The sequence below is a fragment of the Cynoglossus semilaevis genome, chromosome 10 (genome assembly GCF_000523025.1).
Source record: "Cynoglossus semilaevis isolate Cse_v1.0 chromosome 10, Cse_v1.0, whole genome shotgun sequence".
NCBI lineage: Eukaryota > Metazoa > Chordata > Actinopteri > Pleuronectiformes > Cynoglossidae > Cynoglossus > Cynoglossus semilaevis.
This window is the reverse complement of record NC_024316.1, coordinates 8269667-8288336: the sequence shown is the minus strand read 5'-3', so window position 1 is coordinate 8288336 and position 18670 is coordinate 8269667. Positions and strand designations below refer to the sequence as shown.

General features: G+C 38.5%; 2 protein-coding genes across 2 annotated transcripts; one reads left to right on the top strand and one right to left on the bottom strand.

The window, feature by feature from the left end:
* Window positions 1-313: 313 nt before the first annotated feature.
* LOC103384820 (solute carrier family 2, facilitated glucose transporter member 1-like) lies at window positions 314-10683 on the bottom strand. The gene is made up of 10 exons (XM_008318497.2): window positions 8701-10683; window positions 7969-8061; window positions 7723-7883; window positions 7385-7625; window positions 6234-6396; window positions 5673-5860; window positions 5068-5172; window positions 4856-4957; window positions 4221-4424; window positions 314-4139 (listed from the first exon to the last, which is right to left on the bottom strand). The coding sequence occupies exons 1-10, from the start codon at window positions 8716-8718 to the stop codon at window positions 3933-3935; spliced, it is 1482 nt and encodes a 493-aa protein (XP_008316719.1). The 5' UTR covers window positions 8719-10683; the 3' UTR covers window positions 314-3932.
* Window positions 10684-11232: 549 nt separating this feature from the next.
* LOC103384821 (sodium-coupled neutral amino acid transporter 3-like) lies at window positions 11233-18578 on the top strand. The gene is made up of 16 exons (XM_008318499.3): window positions 11233-11645; window positions 13672-13791; window positions 13892-13961; window positions 14235-14350; window positions 14445-14518; window positions 14651-14743; window positions 14934-15015; window positions 15116-15198; window positions 15289-15347; window positions 15470-15586; window positions 15679-15758; window positions 16245-16345; window positions 16437-16561; window positions 16694-16838; window positions 17309-17412; window positions 17492-18578. The coding sequence occupies exons 2-16, from the start codon at window positions 13727-13729 to the stop codon at window positions 17594-17596; spliced, it is 1419 nt and encodes a 472-aa protein (XP_008316721.1). The 5' UTR covers window positions 11233-11645; window positions 13672-13726; the 3' UTR covers window positions 17597-18578.
* Window positions 18579-18670: the final 92 nt, after the last annotated feature.

Genomic DNA, 18670 nt, shown 5'->3' with positions numbered 1-18670 from the left:
GACTGTGCTATCTGTCTTCTGACCACTATCGACTGTGACGTCATCTGTGTTTTTAAATGCTCTTATCAATCCCTTTGCTGCCAAATAATGTTGATCGGTCAAAACCGATCTCATCTCGCCTGAGGACCAATGTATGTCCTGTAGAAGTCAGATATTGACATTTCTGTTATGGATTTAGTAGCAATTCCTTTTTGCTTTGCTATTGCATCAACATCACAATGAAAGTCAATGAGGTCAGTTTGTTATGACTTTTTTCTACAGTTTTAAACCTTACATTTTACACAACAGACATTTGTAATTTCATATTTTTAACTTATTTTATTATTATTGGGTAAAATGACAGCTTTAATCAATCAGGCAACAATCTGCGCCTCTGAAATGACTTTTTTTTGTCATGTAATAATCAGTTTAAGCATACTTGTTTCAAATCACTTTCAAACATTTGTGTGCTGTGTCCATTTGTTTTTGACTATGATTCTGCCATGGGAAAGCCTGAATTTATAGTTTGGACATTGAAACCAGATACAACGTTATTTCTCTATATCAAAGGTTTAACAGAATAGATGTAATATCAGCAGTAATGATCTAAAATGACAGATGGACCGTTAAGGACAGGCTGAATATTCAGCCTTTAACATTATTCATTTACCAGAGGTTGAGTTTCTTTGTTTAGAGTGTGTGAAAATCACCCTTGTCCTTCTGTTCCCTCTTCCTGTTTGTTCAGAGACGTTTCCATTTGCATAAAATATCACTGTCATACGTTGAACTCTCACAAACAACAGCTCCACTCTTTTCCCTTTCATTCACAAGTCTCTGTGGTTAGAAACGATGACAGACTGAGTGGGCTAAGTGAGATGCTTTATTGATCACGCAAAAGAGTGGGGATGAAAAACACACTCTCTTTTTACTGGAATAAATGTCTGACAGAACCAGACAGAGTGGCGTGCAGCTGTGGGTTTGAACAGAACTGCAGTTACGTTCTCTTGTATTCACAGGGAAGTCGTGTACGGCTACAGAAAGCCATGCCACTGATGCAGTGAGTCTGCCATGAAATGGAGCAAAATGTTAAAAAATGAACCACTAATGAATAGAGGGAGAAATATCAAGAGTTTATAATTATCAATCGCCTCTTAAAACGTCATCCAAGTCGTTATCTTCAGGCCCAGCAGCTGTCCGGAACACGAATCAATGCCTGATTTGATTTTACCAGTCTTAATTGACTGACTGATATTGATTTGGAATGTTATGATGCTGCACTGGTGTGATAAGGATGAAGTCCAACAACAAGACGGACCAATTTATGGAATGTACAGACTGGAAACACAGCAAATCTGAGGATTTGGCAGCAATAGTTATATCACAATAATGTGTTCAAATATAACATGTTTTGATGAATCATCACACTGAAAAACTTCATTCATCAAAATACCATCACCCAACACAGGGACAGGATGATTTAGCTGATGGATCAGATCAATGGCCCTCTGTATAGATCACCACTGGAGGAGGCAAAACGTCAAAGTTGGAAAATATTTGTTTATTCCTGCCTTAATATTTTGTCTCTGGTCAGAAAATGTTTTCATCCTGCACCAACTGGTGATCTACAACAATGATTTTCAAGTATGGGGCGCTAGGGCGGGCCTCATAAATTCACTATTGCTAATCAAAAGAATCATTTCTTCTTTAAAATAACCATTTGTCCTGAACCGTTCCACATGTAAACTAGCATAATCTTCAAATACTCAAGTTTCTGATGGTACCTGAAGGCACCTTGTACGACAATTGCGAATTTTGGCATAACGGCAACGATTCGCACCTGTTATGAAGCTCTGCTTCTCAAGCTAGCGTGTAGCTACCTAGTGCAAAATGGACAACACGAATTTGAACTATGTTGGGAATCGCGTTGACACATTTGATTTGTTTTTGGTTTTTTTCTGTTCTTATCTGTCAACAGTTTGTTGGAAAGTTTATTTTTCAGTGGAAACAGTCTTGTAAACATTATTAATCATATGATAATGCTAAACAAATAGTAAATAGTGAATAAAAGTTGATGTTTATTTATATATTTTGTAGAATTGTCTGTGGGTTTGCAAGTTAATGCTGTTTTGGGCGACTTTTTCATGGAAAAGTTCAGGATCCCTTGGTCTAGAAGAGCTGATTTGACAGACCACAAAGCATGCTGGAGAAAATATAAAAATAAAATAAACACAGTAAAACAGAGACACTGTATGCACAAAGACTGTTGTACAACAAACAGAAAAAAAGCCAAAGAAGATAAAAGTGATGTGTGTTGCTTCCTGGGAGGATAAAACGGCATGTTTGATTTGCAGGGCTTGTGTTCAAATGACGCAAACTCAGCACAACCGCTGCCAACATGGAGGCAAAGCTGCACTTAGAGAAGACAAGAGCAAACAACTAAAAAAGTGTTCAATAAAACAACTGAAGTGGAATGACGTGGAAGTATTTCAGAGGTAAGACAGACGAGACCTTCCTATCACAGATGAGGAGATGATATTCTCCAGGCAGATTCTGATTATTTTCATATAGAGCGTTTAGGATCAGAGAGTGATGTGGACCTTTTTATGTGATTTTTTTTTACTTCTTAGGAAACAGATGACAAACACTCCAGTTTGAAAGAACCTGTGGCATACCTAGAAAATGTGTGCTGAAATGCTGACCTCTAGCGTTAGAAGCGCTTCATTGCAACTATTGTCTCAAAAGCCAGACGCTGTTAAAGATTTGGCCTCCAGCTGCATCAATATTTTTATAATAATTGTATCATATATTACAATATACGTATGAAAATATTTCAGCTACAAATACAAAAATTAAGTGTCACTTCCCCCTCTGTCTGTGTCTGCTGTTCAATCAGTGTGATCACTCTCACCTTTTCTTCATGTATCAATTACAGCATTTTGAGATTTTTTTTCAGTAAAATCTTAAAATCGAACGACATGTTGTTCAAGTGGTGAAGAATTATGAAGAACTTTTTTGTTTCTCCACATGGTTCTCATCAAATAAGAACATTTGGTGGGGCAGGGGATGGTCAAAATAAATGAGAACCACTGCACTAAGGCAATCCTACCGCTGCACTCTCGCCACCACCCTTGTCATTATTATTAATAATATTATTGATGTGAGCCTAATGTGATATGTGGACAGTAACATAAGGTAAATGTTCATGCAAAGCTTAATGAATTTGTTTGTTCACATTGATCTATGAAAATAATTGTTACAAAGAATTTTATTTTGTAAAAGGAGCTCTCAGAGAAAAAATGTTTTGAGACCCTTGATCTAGGACATAAAAACTTTAGAGGAATTTTACTTACTTAAAAAGTTCCAAAAAACCGCAACCAAACACTAAAAAAGAAAAGAAAAAAAAACACTTACTAAAAGAGCACAGAATCTGTGGTTGGACACATTTTAAAAATGCAAGACATTTACAATTCATGTACTACACATAATTTTAGTATTTTAGCTTTCCTTTTAGCTATTCTATGTTATTTTTAAAATATTGCTTATGATTGATTTGTCTAACATCACAAGTGAAAAAGACCAAAATGCCATATACGTATTAGGTAAAGAAAAAAAAGTTACTTAATTAAAAAACCCTTCAGGTTCATGTTTGTTCACAAGCCCTCCTTTAGTCATGATTAGCTTCCACTCCACTAATTCAGACCAGTAATTGAATCAAAAATTGAGAATTTTTATGAATAGAATTTTGTATATTATTAATTAAACCAAGTGCACAGCTGCATGAAGCATGTGCACCACATGTACTGTACCAGGGGAGCTCCAAGTGAACTGCACATATGGGGTCAGAAGGTAAATGGTTATTGTATGTGGGGCCACATTGTCAGCTGGGTTGAGTGAGTCGCATGTGTGTTCACCTCACTTGTAAAAGGTTTGAATGTGAACACCTAGAGCAGCATTCAAAGGTCAGGATCGTCTCCCCTCAGGGTGTTGAACTCTTCGGCAGCCGAGTACTTGTCTGCACCGTGACCTGCTGACTGTCGGAAACCTGCTGCAATCTCATCGAAGGTGCGACCCTTGGTCTCCGGCACCTTGAAGTAGGTGAAGACGAAGAAACCGAGCAACAGGACGGTGAAGATGATGAAGACGTAGGGACCGCAGAGTTGCTGCATTGAAAACAATAAAATCACATTCAATTTATTGTGCAGGAAAAAAACTTTTTTTTAATAATATAATTTCCGATTTACCTCAATATATGGGAAGCACATCCCCACTAAGAAGTTTGAAGACCAGTTGGAGAAACCAGCCACAGCAATGGCAGCAGGTCTGGGCCCCTGACTGAACAGTTCAGCTATGATAAACCAGGGGATGGGACCAGGGCCAATTTCGAAAAATGCCACAAAGCTGAAGATGGCAGCGATGCTGAGGTAGGACATCCATGGGAGCTGGTCCTGAAGAATGCAGTACAATCATTTCAGAAAATTAGCTTGAAAAAAATGTCTAATGAAGGTTTGAAATTCTAATTAAAAGTAGTCTATACATAACAAAATGATAGTCATAAAAGCAAACACTAAGCGAGTTAGTGTTAATTAGGATTAAAAGTAATACCATTTTTATTGAAGGATAGCAAAAAATAACTTTCAATCAGCCAGCATTTAAAAAAATAAAAATCTAAATATTAGCCTATAATGCTCACAATAAGCTAAAATAAGCTTACAGCATTAACATTAGTGAAAATAACTAAACTAGTCAAAGATAATCACATCATGACCTGGGAATTTCCAAAAATGTTCCCTGTCCAGTTCTATGGACAAGGAACAAAATGTAACGATTTAAAATAAAAAAAAAATTCAAAAAAATGAGAAACCATCAAAGAACCTACCAACAACGCCATGGCAACAGTCAGACAAACTGCTGACACTGACATTCCCATCAAACCAGTGAGGTGAAGTGGTCTCCTGCCGACTCGCTCCACCACAAACAACTGTCAGAAATGAGAAGGAATCGTGCAGCAACACCAAATATAGATCAATACGTTTTATTTGAATTATTATTATGTTTTTTTTTTTTTTCTATGTGTGCATTGTGACTCACAGAGACAACGGTGAAGGCAGTGTTGACCACTCCGGTACCGATGGTTGCATAAACAGGCTGAGATACTCCTGCCTTCTGAAAGATTCCAGTGGAGTAGTAGAAAACCTGAAAATAATGAAATGTCATCAGTTGTCCTGTAGTTTGTGTCACTTCTTCGACCTCTTGACCCTGCATCGTCAAGAAATGCACAACATTTTTAAATCTTTTATTCTTACTTGATCGGATTAGACTAATAACTTGTACACAATACATCATTTATTTCAGTTCCTTCAGCAGAAACCTTATACAAAACTGTACATATTTACCCATACCACAAGCTTCTATGTCATTTCTGCTGATCTACTTTCATCACTGTTCTCTTTTAATTACCACATGCACAGTGTGGCCTCATGTTGCTTAGCAATTGCAGTAATATTTTGAGTGGCTAAAACTGAGCATTACACGATCTTTTTTTTAACTTTATCTCTGACTCAGTGACCTTGAACAACAGGGTTATGATCGGGTGTCTAAATAGTATAGCATAGAATATGATGTACACTCGTCTGTCAGCACCAAGATACCTTCAATATTTGTCCATGACTTCTCTACGGGTAAAGAAAACTTACAGCGTTGATTCCAGAAAGTTGTTGAGAAAGCTGCAGCATGACCGCCACAAGGAGGGGCTGTCTGTAGGCAGGGGAGCGGAACAGCTCTGGGATGGTCACCTTCTTCTCCCTCCTCATCTGCTGGCTCTCCTCTCTCATCTCTTGAAGATCCTCACCCACATCGTCACTTCCCCGCAGCTTCATTAAAACTAAAAACCAATTCTGGAGCGTGAACCAGAATGTTTACAAAAACATTCTGCCAAAATGCAGTTCCCTGACAGCAGGATTCTTCTTCACGGCAGTAAGTGTTATCTCTGTGTTTAGTTTAGTGCTACCTTTTATCTATTTTTGGGCTAACTTTTAGATATAAACAGGGAAACCTGTCATTATTTATGCCCTTTATCAATATTTACCATTATTTTGCTAACTTCCAGTCTTTGATGGATTGCTTTTAGCTTCTTTAACATTTTTGTCTTTGTATTTGCTGACTTTTCCAACAGTATAAAGTAATTACTTTCTGAGTCCAAATGTGTTAGCTACAAATCAAGGCTGTGTGTGTGTGTGTGTGTGTGTGTATCTTACTGCTGCGGGCTTTGCTCTCTTCATTGCATTCGATCAGTAGGTATCGGGGGCTCTCAGGACAGATGGGCAGCAGGGCACACTGTAGGGCTGCAGGCAGCAGGGTGAAGGCCAACAGCAGAGGCCACAGAGAGGCGTTACCCATGATGGATTCAATTCCAAAGATCTACAGTACACAAAGATATGAACACAGCTAATATGATGAGACAAAAGCAAGTACTGGACATTTCATTACACATCATACATGTTATTAGACAATACCAGTAACAAGTCTGCCCCATGTGAGGACCATTTCTTCAGTCAGGTCATGACCTTTGCGGCCACTATGCCCTATATGTAAATATCACATTTACAAAATTGTTTTCTGTGTATCTGACTCTTTGACCTCTTTGACCCTGTGACTGGATGTTGACCATGGTTCCCTGTTAAACTGGTGGCAGTGCTGTGTCTCAGCTTCAGTCGGGACAGACTTCTGCTGCTGCAGCTCTTATTGTAACTATGACATACCAGTCTACCTAGAGTATGTCTGACTGCCAGTTAAATTTAGCAGTGGTTTTAGGATGCTAGAAATCTTTTAAAGCTCCTTGTGGTCTGGCTCCCAGCTATTTCACACTGTGATTTACATCCAACAGACCAGGCTGTAAGATTGTCCAAATGTTAGCCTGGAGCCAGTGTTTACCTATGCAAATCCGAAAACTGTGGCTAAAAGTAGTACGTAACTAAATATAAGGTTTGGCAAAGTGAGGTACAGCCACAGTCTGTAAATCAGCAACTTTGTGGATGAAAACAAACAGAAAATAATATGTACATATATATATAACATATATATATATAGATAGACAGATACATACATACTGTACATATATATAAATATAAAAAAATCAAGTATATTATATATGTTAAATATTATGTATATTTGGCCATTTTCATGACATGCTACCAGTTAAATTGTGAGAGATTGTTCTTAGTTTGAGTTTGTTTATTTGACATTATGTTATTGTTCTGCTACTATATCATGAGAATACAGAACTTTACTTCTGTTTTCAATTCTATTCCACACAATCCATGATTCACTGTCTCAGAAAAGAGAAAAAGAGATTTGAATATTTCTAAAACACCACTATGTAAACAAAGTAAACTTATTTTGGACACACCTGTGCCAGGAGAATGCCGATCACGACGCCAAGCTGGTGCAGCGTGCCCATGGCTCCTCTGAGAGACGTGGGTGAAATCTCTTCCACATACATGGGCACGAAACCAGTGGACAGACCAGAGTAGAGACCGATTACGAAACGGCCGATGATGAGCATCTCAAAGGACAAAGCCAACTTGGAGAAGCCCATAAATGCAGCAGCGACAACGACCAGCACGTTGGCCATGAGCATGGAGTTTTTCCTTCAGGGATGACATAACGACTGTTACTTTTCAGTTCACAACTTATGAAGAACAATGATTATAATAATGAAAACAGGAAGTGAAGCGTCTGTCAGACCTGCCAAAGCGGGTAACAAAGAGGCCAACAGAGAAGGAGCCGAACATGCCTCCCACTGAGAAGATGGCCACAGACAGTGACCACAGAGCTGTTAGTGTGCTCTGTGAGATTGGCTCTGAGAACCTGTTCATCCATGTCTCGTTGTAGAAGCTCTCAATCGTCTAAAAAAACACACATTTTTTTCCGGTTAGACTTCATTTTCCCCACAAATAGAAAAACTTCTGTTTCACATGACTGTGGACTCACACTCTGAGGAGCGTTGATGACACCTGTGTTGTAGCCAAACTGCAGGGAGCCAATCACAGCTGTCCCTACAGCCAGCATCAGGTGAGGTGTTATCTGTTTAAATGACAGAAAATCACAGGACAATTTATCGTTGCAAAGATACTCAAAACACACCTCAACCTAGAATTCAAACTAAGAACCATCTGTCAACGTAGAGACAAAACGATCAATAACAAACAGGCTTAGTGGATTAGCTGAGCTGCTAATTAGCAGTGAGGGAGTCATGTGTCACAGGTTAATGGGTGCAGCACCTACAGCTATCTTGTAAATCTTTGTGTTCACATCATCTGCTGTTATTTTAACCTCAAAATGTCAATGTTGGTGGCCTGGCAGTTAAACAGTCAGGCTGAGGGATTACCAGCTCGACTCTCGGCCTCTATCTATCCATCTCTGGAACCAGCTGGAACCATCTAAATTATTTAAACTGTGCTAAGCTTTTACATAAAAAAAAAAAAAATCATGTAACTTACGCACCCTCCAAATTAATTACAGCAAAACCACAAAGTAGCTTCTCTGAAAACAGGGAATTAATGTTACAATTGCTTAGATCGCCCTCTGCAGGATCATTAATGCTTATATTTGAATTACCACCTACATAACTGAACATATATTTGTATTTTGGATTGGAACTGAGAACGTCATTACACACAGTCTATGTTTACCATATATGGTGTTGTGTTTCTCAGCCCTTACCTGGTCACTGCACTCCATGGCAGATGATTGGATCCGGACCGCACTCACAGACTTCTCTTCTTCACAGTTAGGAGAAAAGAGTAAAATCCAGATTTTTACTGAATAATGAAGCCACTAAAGTCAACTTTATACAAAACTACATGCTTCCGTTGCCTCTGTAAACAAATCTCTGCCAGTGTCTCCATTCACCTGCTGTATAAGCAGCTTAGTGACAGAAGAGCTAAGTGGATATGTGAAGGACTGTCATGGCTCAGGACGGGGCAGGCACAATAAGGAGTACACTGTCAGCTCGATTCATTTGTAATTGACTTTAGTTTTTTAACTAAGCCTATTTTCCTTCATCCTGTAACATATCTGTTTCATAAGCATAAAAAGAATCATCCTGCTACCAACCACCAACAAAACAAAATAAAATAAAATAAAAAACATATGATTGAATAACAGAATAGCACAAATTCAAGATTGCCCATTCAGATAACAAAGGAATAAAGAAAGATATCCTAGATAATCAGCAAATAAATCTCTTTGCAAGCACAGAGCTGGAGATAACCAAGCAAACACAAGACAAAGACAAACAGGAAACGACATTTTTACCCAAGCCGAATATTGACAGTATTATGTCTTTCATAAAAATACCATTAAGAGCGGATACTAACTGTGAATTCTTTCTAAACTAACTCAACTGAGAATTCAGCAGACGTTGTGACAACTTTCATTTAAACAATGTCTCCCTCTCCCTCTCTCTCTCTCTCTCTCTCTCTGTGTGTGTGTGTGTGTGACTGTTTCATTGCTCCAGGTGATCTCTTGCTGCTCTTTCTCTAATCCTCAGAGTAAAGCAACTATTTATACTTCCTCCTGCAGCCAGTGACCGTAGTCTCACTGTGAGTGGGACATGCAACATTAAGTTCCAGCTGCTTGTGAACACAAACATGATAAATGTTCTGATTAAAGATTTTTCATAAATCCTTGTTATGAAAATCTTAAACAACAATCACTGGTTCTTCAGTCTGCTGGGACTAGGTCGGTGCTGCTGATAGATATTTCTTTATTTTTTCCGGGGTGATTAACATGGCTAATGCTATCTCCTGGTGCAAGAGTATATTCAAGCCAAGACTGTTAAGGTTTCTGTGTGTACTGGTTTAGACCTGGGTTTGTTTGTTTGGGGTTTTTTTTCAGTAACTCAAGCTCTTTTGGTTAATTTTGTTAAATTTCAGTCATGAGTCATGCATGTAATTAAATTAAATTTGTGTTACATTTTAGCCGCTATTAAGCTAGTTTGTTATTTCCTAGCCTTTTCGTTTTGTGTGTATTTCTAGTAGTATTTGTTTTCTTTTCTAGTCCAATTGTAAATACATCCTGTTTTTTACTAGCCATGGAATTTACGAGCAGTTCACAAAAACAGTGAATGAAAACTGCACCCCTGCCAAGGGCAGCATTTCATTGTTCTACTGTATCGTTGTTTCCCAGAGTCCTGTCCCTGACAGTTTGAGAAACATGGAAATGTTTCAATGACATCTTTCCAAAAGTATTGCACTCTATGTACATACTGGTTTGAAGTCAAAGTCCACAACATTGGTGGTGTTAAATATGAACACAGATGGAACCTCTTTGCCGACACCCAGACAACAATGAGACATATGGAAAAAAGATTGCATCATTAGCTCAAACACATACATACATTCTCACTGGCTTGCACACACACACACACACACACATACAATAAAGGCAATGAGATCGCACTTCCAGATGGAAGCAATTGACCATAAAATATCACTGGGAATGTATTTTTCCCCTAAATGTTTGTAAATTTCAAAGACTTAAAGATCAGAGTTTAACGTTTTTTTCAGAGGGACGGTGTTATCTATTTCTACCATTGTGTGGCGTCTAATCTAACAGGGACCTCCAAGCAGTAGGAGTTAGCTATAGACTCTTCCTGTTTTCTTCCAACATACAGCAGCGGCAGACTCTTATGTAACACGGACTTTTTACCATATGTCTCTCCACGAGTCAGAGTTGGAAAAAGAGCGGTGGGGGGGGGGGGGGAGTTTGAGAAACATGGAAATGTTTCAATGACATCTTTCCAAAAGTATTGCACTCTATGTACATACATACATACACATACATACATTCTCACTGGCTTGCACACACACACACACACACACACACACACATACAATAAAGGCAATGAGATCGCACTTCCAGATGGAAGCAATTGACCATAAAATATCACTGGGAATGTATTTTTCCCCTAAATGTTTGTAAATTTCAAAGACTTAAAGATCAGAGTTTAACGTTTTTTTCAGAGGGACGGTGTTATCTATTTCTACCATTGTGTGGCGTCTAATCTAACAGGGACCTCCAAGCAGTAGGAGTTAGCTATAGACTCTTCCTGTTTTCTTCCAACATACAGCAGCGGCAGACTCTTATGTAACACGGACTTTTTACCATATGTCTCTCCACGAGTCAGAGTTGGAAAAAGAGCGGTGGGGGGTGGGGGGTGGGGGTTAGTACAGACCCTGTGTGTATAGTAGGTGATATAGAAACCCAGAAAAGTCCCAATGGACCAATCTATCTAGCTGAATCTAGCTGAAAAACATACACATATGTATGAGAAGCTTTTCTTTCACTCTTACTTTTTTTTCTTTTTTTCTACTGTATCCAAAAGGAGGACCCCCAACATGTGACATCACCAGAAACCTGAAACTGTCGCTCATAGCAGCCCTCCCTTCTCTCTACTTGCTCCAACATTTGCTTTCCTCTTTCCTCTTCTCCACCACCACTTCTCCCCAAGACAGGCTGTTCTTCTGGCCTCCACAGAAAACTCAAGCCCAACTAACAAAGGCTTCCAAGCTGAAACTTTACCTCCTCAAACCAGGATTCCATCCCAGTTAGGTTCTACCACTGCAGGAGTCTGCCACTGGAGCCACCTGGGTCAGAGTCTCTAGGTAAGTCTGTCTTCTTCTATTTTGGCAGCGTTGAGAATAATGTGTTGCCACGTGTTTTTACTATTTGTTAAGACTGACCGGAGGAAAAGAAGAAACTTAACTTCTTTTTCAAGTCTTTTTTTTACAACAAAAATCCTCCCGGTTGTTTCTCTAAGAAATAATGGGAATAGTGTTCTGGCCAGGATTGGGGAGTAGGAGTAGGAAAAGCCAACCAGACACAGGGTTAACGCAGGTTCACTGTGTTGTTTGTTTTCAGAAGATGTATTTGTGAAACATGGACGGCAGATTTGCTTATTTTTGCTTTAAATAATTATGGTGTGGTTGACCAAGCCTGTACTGACTGCAGCATTTTTCTGCATTATTTTTAGACAATTTTACCACTAAGTACTTCAAATACCCTCTTTAAATATTGAACTGAGCCTACATATAAGCATCTTTAACCAACTAATGTTTCAGTATTAGCACTTTTAGATTGTGTGCTTGATGAAAACATGTTTGTTCCTGGTAAATGACTCTTTTGGCCACTGAAAGCACCCAAGTACTCCAGCCCTTATCAGTAATCGAGCAATAAGAATTCATGTTTGCACAAACAGAAATACACAGGGCCTTGATTCTGATTGGTGCACAGGATGGGTGTACCTGCATCACAAAAAAGTCTGATAATGAAAGGTGAGCCAAAGAATTAGCCTTGTAGCCTTATTTTTAAAAATCGTATTTCTCTTCTCTTTACCCAAAGGTAGCAGGGCATTTTTGCACATTACTGTTATTTTTTTTATTTTAATTTGATTTTTTGCAGCAATGGCCGTGTTGCAGGTTCCCTGCTTTTCCTTCCTTGGACCACTTTTGACTTTTGACCCTTCAGATTTGAACACACTGACACCATAGCTTCTTACAACAAAACTCTTACTTGCACTTTCATTTATTTTTCCCACTAGCAGGTGTCACTCACAGGATCAATGTGTTCCACTCTAGCAGCTCTTAAAGGCTTTGGTTCCTTAGTCTAAATCAATCAATGGACTTTTACCATGTCAATTATTATGTTTATTGCAGCATTTCCAGTAATCACACCTTCCTCCTTCCTTCATCACTGAAGACTTTCCAAATTTAGATGTGAAACTTTCAAATATGATTGAATAAAAGTGTTTGTTTGAAACTTTTATAATTTTTCAGAGCAAAAACTTTGACATGACACATTGCCAGTGCTTCGTATGACCCATGTGATGAACGTATGCTAAATGTATTTCATAAATTTACATATTTTTCTACTCACTAATCACTACAGTAGAGAAAAAATATTCGATTACAGGGATTATTTACAAATAGTTACCACGTGACAAAAACTGTACAAACTGTCAATGTTTGAGGATTTGTTTTAGTCTTATCTGGGCAGTGAACCCATTCTCAGCTGTTATCTATCTGTCAGGCCCACAGTAAAACAAAATCCACAGGTGGAGCGATCCGGTCTGCAGTCGAGTCTCTTATCACTAAAGCCACGTTGCCTTTCCCAAAGGCAACGTGGTGGGAAAAGGTTTTGCTGACAAAGTAATAATTTAAAATATTCTGGCTCGTTGCTCGTTACAAAAAATAAATGTATCAATGACAAATGATTTAGGTGTGTTGGCACTTTTTAATACTACACGTTTCAAGTTGAACTAAACTAAAGCCAAATATAAAAATCAATGCTGTCAGTGTGACATTCAGGGTCTGCCTGATAAGACTGTGTGTCCTGTTTGGCTTCTCCCTCGCCATGTTTGCAGCTGAGTGGGAACAGGAGTATACCCTGATACCAGTGACGTTAACGTGATTGTGAAATCTTCTTTGACGTCTGTCTTTCTCTATTTAATGGGCTAAAACAAAGCTTTGGTCATAAGGAATAAGAGAATGTTTCCTCTTTTAATTGAGTTAACAAACCCAGGCACCCTGATGGCCTGATATAAGTAATCGAAACAAAAAAATAAATTAAATTGATGCTTCGTTTAGCACATATTTTATTAGCTCAATAAAAAAAATGTTTGTTTGTTTTTAGATTCTCCATTTAAATCTACCTGAAGCCATTACGACCAACAGAACCTGTCACAAGGATGGAGCTGCAGAAGTTTCCGAACAGTAATCACCACCATGATGCCCCCGTGTCTGTGGAGGCAGGGTAAGTTTGACTCCCACGGCTTTTACTGTTCTCAGAATTATTATTATTTTAATGCAATTAAAATTGTTCCATGTTTTTAAATTTGAATTTTATGTCACAGAATTCCATCGGAGAAGACAAACTTCCTGCAACTAAAGGGTGATGAACCAAAGAGAGCTCAGTTTACAGACGTAAGAACAGGAAGGTTGTTGATAGAATTTTCACTTGGATGGAGTCAATAACACAGTTCACGTGTTACAAACATTTATAATATTTATAACATTATTGAAGAGCTAACTGTTAGCGCTCTACTTTACTAACCATGTCTCTGAGCAATCTTGTTGCTTACATATATTAACTATATTAGCAAAAATGTATTCAGAATTCACCATAAGACATCATATATATATATATATTGATTTTATGAAGTTAATTTTCCTGTTTTGTGTCTTTTTTTTGTGCAGTTTGAAGGTAAAACATCATTTGGCATGTCTGTTTTCAACCTAAGCAACGCCATCATGGGCAGCGGCATCCTGGGTCTGTCCTATGCCATGTCAAACACAGGCATCGTCCTTTTCCTGTGAGTTGTATTCACATCCATGGGTTGTCTTCTCATCTTTAGCTGTTAAATATGAAACTGTTTCTTACCTTCAGACTTGGTGGTTTTTCTGCAGGATCCTGTTGATGTGCATCGCTTTTCTTTCCTGTTATTCCATTCATCTTTTACTATGCAGTGCTGGAGTTGTGGGTGAGTATTCATCTGAAGAACACTGCGCTTCAGGTGTGGAGTTTTTCACATTCCTGTGTAAGATGAAAGAGTGAGTTCATATGAGCTGTGATTGGTTTTCTCTGTGTCTGTTGGTGTCTGTGGTCTGACTAGGTATTCGTGCCTATGAGCAGCTCGGTGTCAGAGCGTTTGGTCATCCAGGGAAAATCATGGCAGCTCTCATTATAACTTTACATAATATTGGAGGTAAGACATTAGTGAAACATTAATCTATATGGCAGTGGTTCAGCACCCCAAATGTACACTTCATTAACAACTGCAATTCCTACAAAACTGCAATTGTCTTCAAACAAAATAAAATAATAATAAAATACCAATCAGCATCACCAAACCTGCCTCTTTTGCTCAACACACCTCTGTCTTTTCCCTCCTGCAGCCATGTCCAGTTACCTATTCATTGTAAAATATGAGCTACCACTGGTTATTCAAGCTTTTCTGGATGAGGCATCCAGCCTCGAGTGAGTATTACTTTTTGCGTAACTGTCCTGTAGTGTCCCAGTTTCCTCTTCACTCGACTTCACAACTTATTGCCAATGTGTTTTCCTGCTCTGCACTCAGCAACTGGTACATGAATGGAAATTACCTCATCATCATAGTCACTGTCTGCATCATCCTACCGCTCGCCTTGATGAAACACCTGGGTAAGTCATGTGACCCAACAACTAAGATGCTAAGAGGTGGTGTAACAAGGAGAACGTGGATTGTAACTGTCAGTTCTGTCCTTTTCATAGGTTACCTTGGCTACACCAGTGGATTCTCTCTGACCTGCATGCTCTTCTTTCTCATAGCGGTGAGTCCCTGAATATCTAAGATTCTCATTCTAGGAAAACTAAGGAGCAGTGTTTCATCATTTGTCCATCAAGGTAAACCACTTTTAGACCTCCTCACACACTTCTGTCTCTAAAACTACAGGTCATCTACAAAAAATTCAACATCGCCTGTCCTCTGGAAGTGTTTGGTAACTTCTCTGAGACTTCAACCACTGCAGACGAAACATGCACTCCCAAATATGTCACTATCAACCAGGAGGTCAGAGATGATTTAGGACAAAAACATACAAATGACCTCTGTGAAGCTTCAACTTATATATGTCCCTGGATTTTCTTTGAATTTTTTTTCAGACAGCCTATACCATCCCCATCCTGGCATTTGCTTTTGTGTGTCATCCTGAAGTGCTTCCCATTTATACTGAACTGAGCAAGTAAGGTTCAAACTGGATTGTAATGTTGAATACATGGAGGAATAATGGTGGTACAGAATATATACGATTAACATAAATTAACAGTTTTACAATAATTAATAATATCAATAATCAATTAATGGCGCCTCCCGTGGAAGCTTATGGAAGTTGCTAAGGCACAAAATTAACCCATTGTGGGATGAATAAGGGACTTCAGTTTGTATTACTAATTACTTTTAATTGGGGCTGGACAAGTTAACAGGACTATTGCGTTAACACATAAATAATCAAAGCAAATAATGTATCACTTTGAGCGAGATAAACTGGCGAAAAAAAAAAGTTTTTACATGTTTGTCCTGAAACAAATCTGAGCATTACACTACTTTTCTAATCTATTTCATTCTGCACAGCCTCCTGTTGTTAATCATCAATAGCCCAGTCCCTCATGAGCACTATTGTCTGTTATCTTCAACATCAAATCACAGTCACCTTTTTGTCTCTTTAAAGCCCAACCAAGAGAAGAATGCAGAACATTGGCAATGTTTCCATTCTGGGGATGTTCACCATGTACTTCTTCACTGCCATATTTGGATACCTGACCTTCTACGGTGAGAGCGACCTCTGACACATTGCCCTTGCTGCAGAGATTTATTAGAACGCAGCAGCGTAATATAACTCTGTATGTGGTTAAATTTACAGACAACACTGAAGCAGAGCTGCTGCACACCTACAGTAAAGTGGACCTTCTGGACACACTCATCCTGTGTGTGAGACTGGCTGTTCTAGTGGCTGTCACTCTGACTGTACCCGTGGTTCTGTTTCCTGTGAGCACACTCCAACACCGACACACACATCTAGCTACATTAGCATCTCTGTACTAAATGACATACATCCACCAAGTGTCTCGTTTTGACCAACCAGTCTGATGACTGACCTTTACTGTATGTCCGTGTCAGATCCGTCGTGCCCTTCTGCAGCTGCTGTTTCCAGAGAAACCCTTCCACTGGATTCGTCACACTGCCATAGCAGTGTGTCTGCTGTTCGCTGTCAACCTGCTGGTCATCTTCGTTCCAAATATTCGAGACATCTTTGGCATCATTGGTGAGGAAAACAAAAAACAAAAAAACTCTGGACCTTGGCCATAGAAGAAAACACTAACGGTGACAGAAAAAGAGAATTCAGAGAAAGAAAATCATAACTGAACTACTATGATTATTATACTGTATGAATTCAGTATATTATACTATAAATTATACTAGGGTATAGAATCATTATACTTTAAATCATACAATACATTACAAAGGTATTCAAACATTATGTACTATATTATACTATATACTATACTAGGATACCCAGTCATTATACAGTATATTGTACTATACATTATACAAGCGTATCCAATCATCATACAGAGTATACTACACATTACACTAGGTTGTCCTGTCATTATGCAGTATATCATAATAGGGTGTTTAATCATTACATTATAGCAAATTCCAGTTTTTTATGTTTGCAAGTTAAAATGATGTTTTATGGTTTATATGTGATAAGTTTGTGTTCTCTGTGCCCAGGTGCAACCACTGCTCCCAGTCTGATCTTCATCCTTCCTGGACTATTTTACATTCGCATCATCCCCACTGACCAGGAGCCAATGAAGTCCAGACCAAAGATTCAGGTGAGCTCCTGACTGACTACTCTGACATCAGTCACATCCAGGAGAACTGTAGGAACTAAAACACATCTTTGTTTTTTAGGCGGCATGTTTCACAGCATTAGGTTTCATCTTCATGACCATGAGTCTGACCTTCATCGGAATCGACTGGACAAGTGGAGAAAAGCGAAATCTTGGTGGACATTAGTTCAAACCCTGCGGCACTTAAGTAAACTCAAGAAGCTGCTGCCCTTCCTCACCCGTACTCAACAGAGCAGGACTAAAACCAACGGCAAGAGGTTCTGGGATCTTTTTTTATTAATCAATGATCAGTTGACTTCAGTGGTGTTGAGATGTAACCAACCCAGGTTAATAAACCGTTCACACCATCAAGGGTTAACCATAACAGGCTGAATCCTACAAGGGTCAATTTTTACAACCGTCGCTGCAAAGCTTCGTACTGGACCTAGCTTTGCCCATTATTATCTTCAAGGAAAAGCCTAAGTGTGTCCGCACCCTGTGGAAGTAATGGCATTACTCCAGCTGAGCATTCAGCGTTTTAGCACTAGAACTACTTATAATATTTGCTCAAGGAGCTAAAAAGCAACAAAACAAAATCCAATAATTGGATATTTGCTAAGGAGGAGCAAACAGGCACAGAGGCATTAAATGTCAGCAGACCAAAAAAAATTATAAAGTATTTAAAGTGTATGCATTAAGAAATACAGGATTATGTCATTATGCCCACACATTTTTTTCTGAATATATTTTTCCCCATTACCCATTTTTGCCAAACCTTATTAGTGACTCGGTGTAAATCCCTTAAAAACATATTTTTACATCAGTGTAAATGTGTGTCTTAAAGTGCAATGTTATTATTAAACTGGCCAAATACCTCAGATGTGATGGGTTAGTATAACTCACAGAATTTAAGTAGACATTAATTGTTGATCAATTTAAACTAAACATTTCTTTTTGAAAAATACTGCAAAACTAGCTTTCAACTTGATGGAAATTTGACTGATGTAAATCTTTGCAAAAACATAATGTGATTCTTTTTTAATTCATGCTACAGGAGTCATCAAAACCGTCTGTTTCTAAAGCAAATTCATAAAAGTTGCAAACGCATCAACCTTGACAATGCAGACATGAACATTTAAATTTGAAAATAAATTCAAAGTTTACCTGGATTTTGTCTTTATTAGTCACATCAACTTTGCTGGACACCTGAAATGACAGAAAGAAAAACCTTTTGCAACATGTAGTAAAATTAAATGTTGCA

Excerpts from the sequence above, each read along its gene's own strand:
- LOC103384820 (XM_008318497.2), bottom strand. Across the intron at positions 6,397-7,384 it reads TCGGCATTCTCCTGGCACAG|ATCTTTGGAATTGAATCCAT; the intron begins GTGTGTCCAAAA and ends TGTGTACTGTAG. Across the intron at positions 4,140-4,220 it reads TGTGCTTCCCATATATTGAG|CAACTCTGCGGTCCCTACGT; the intron begins GTAAATCGGAAA and ends TTTTCAATGCAG.
- LOC103384821 (XM_008318499.3), top strand. The coding sequence starts at position 13,727 with ATGGAGCTGCAGAAGTTTCCGAACAGTAATCACCACCATGATGCCCCC. Across the intron at positions 13,962-14,234 it reads AGAGAGCTCAGTTTACAGAC|TTTGAAGGTAAAACATCATT; the intron begins GTAAGAACAGGA and ends TTTTTTGTGCAG. Across the intron at positions 16,839-17,308 it reads AGACATCTTTGGCATCATTG|GTGCAACCACTGCTCCCAGT; the intron begins GTGAGGAAAACA and ends CTCTGTGCCCAG.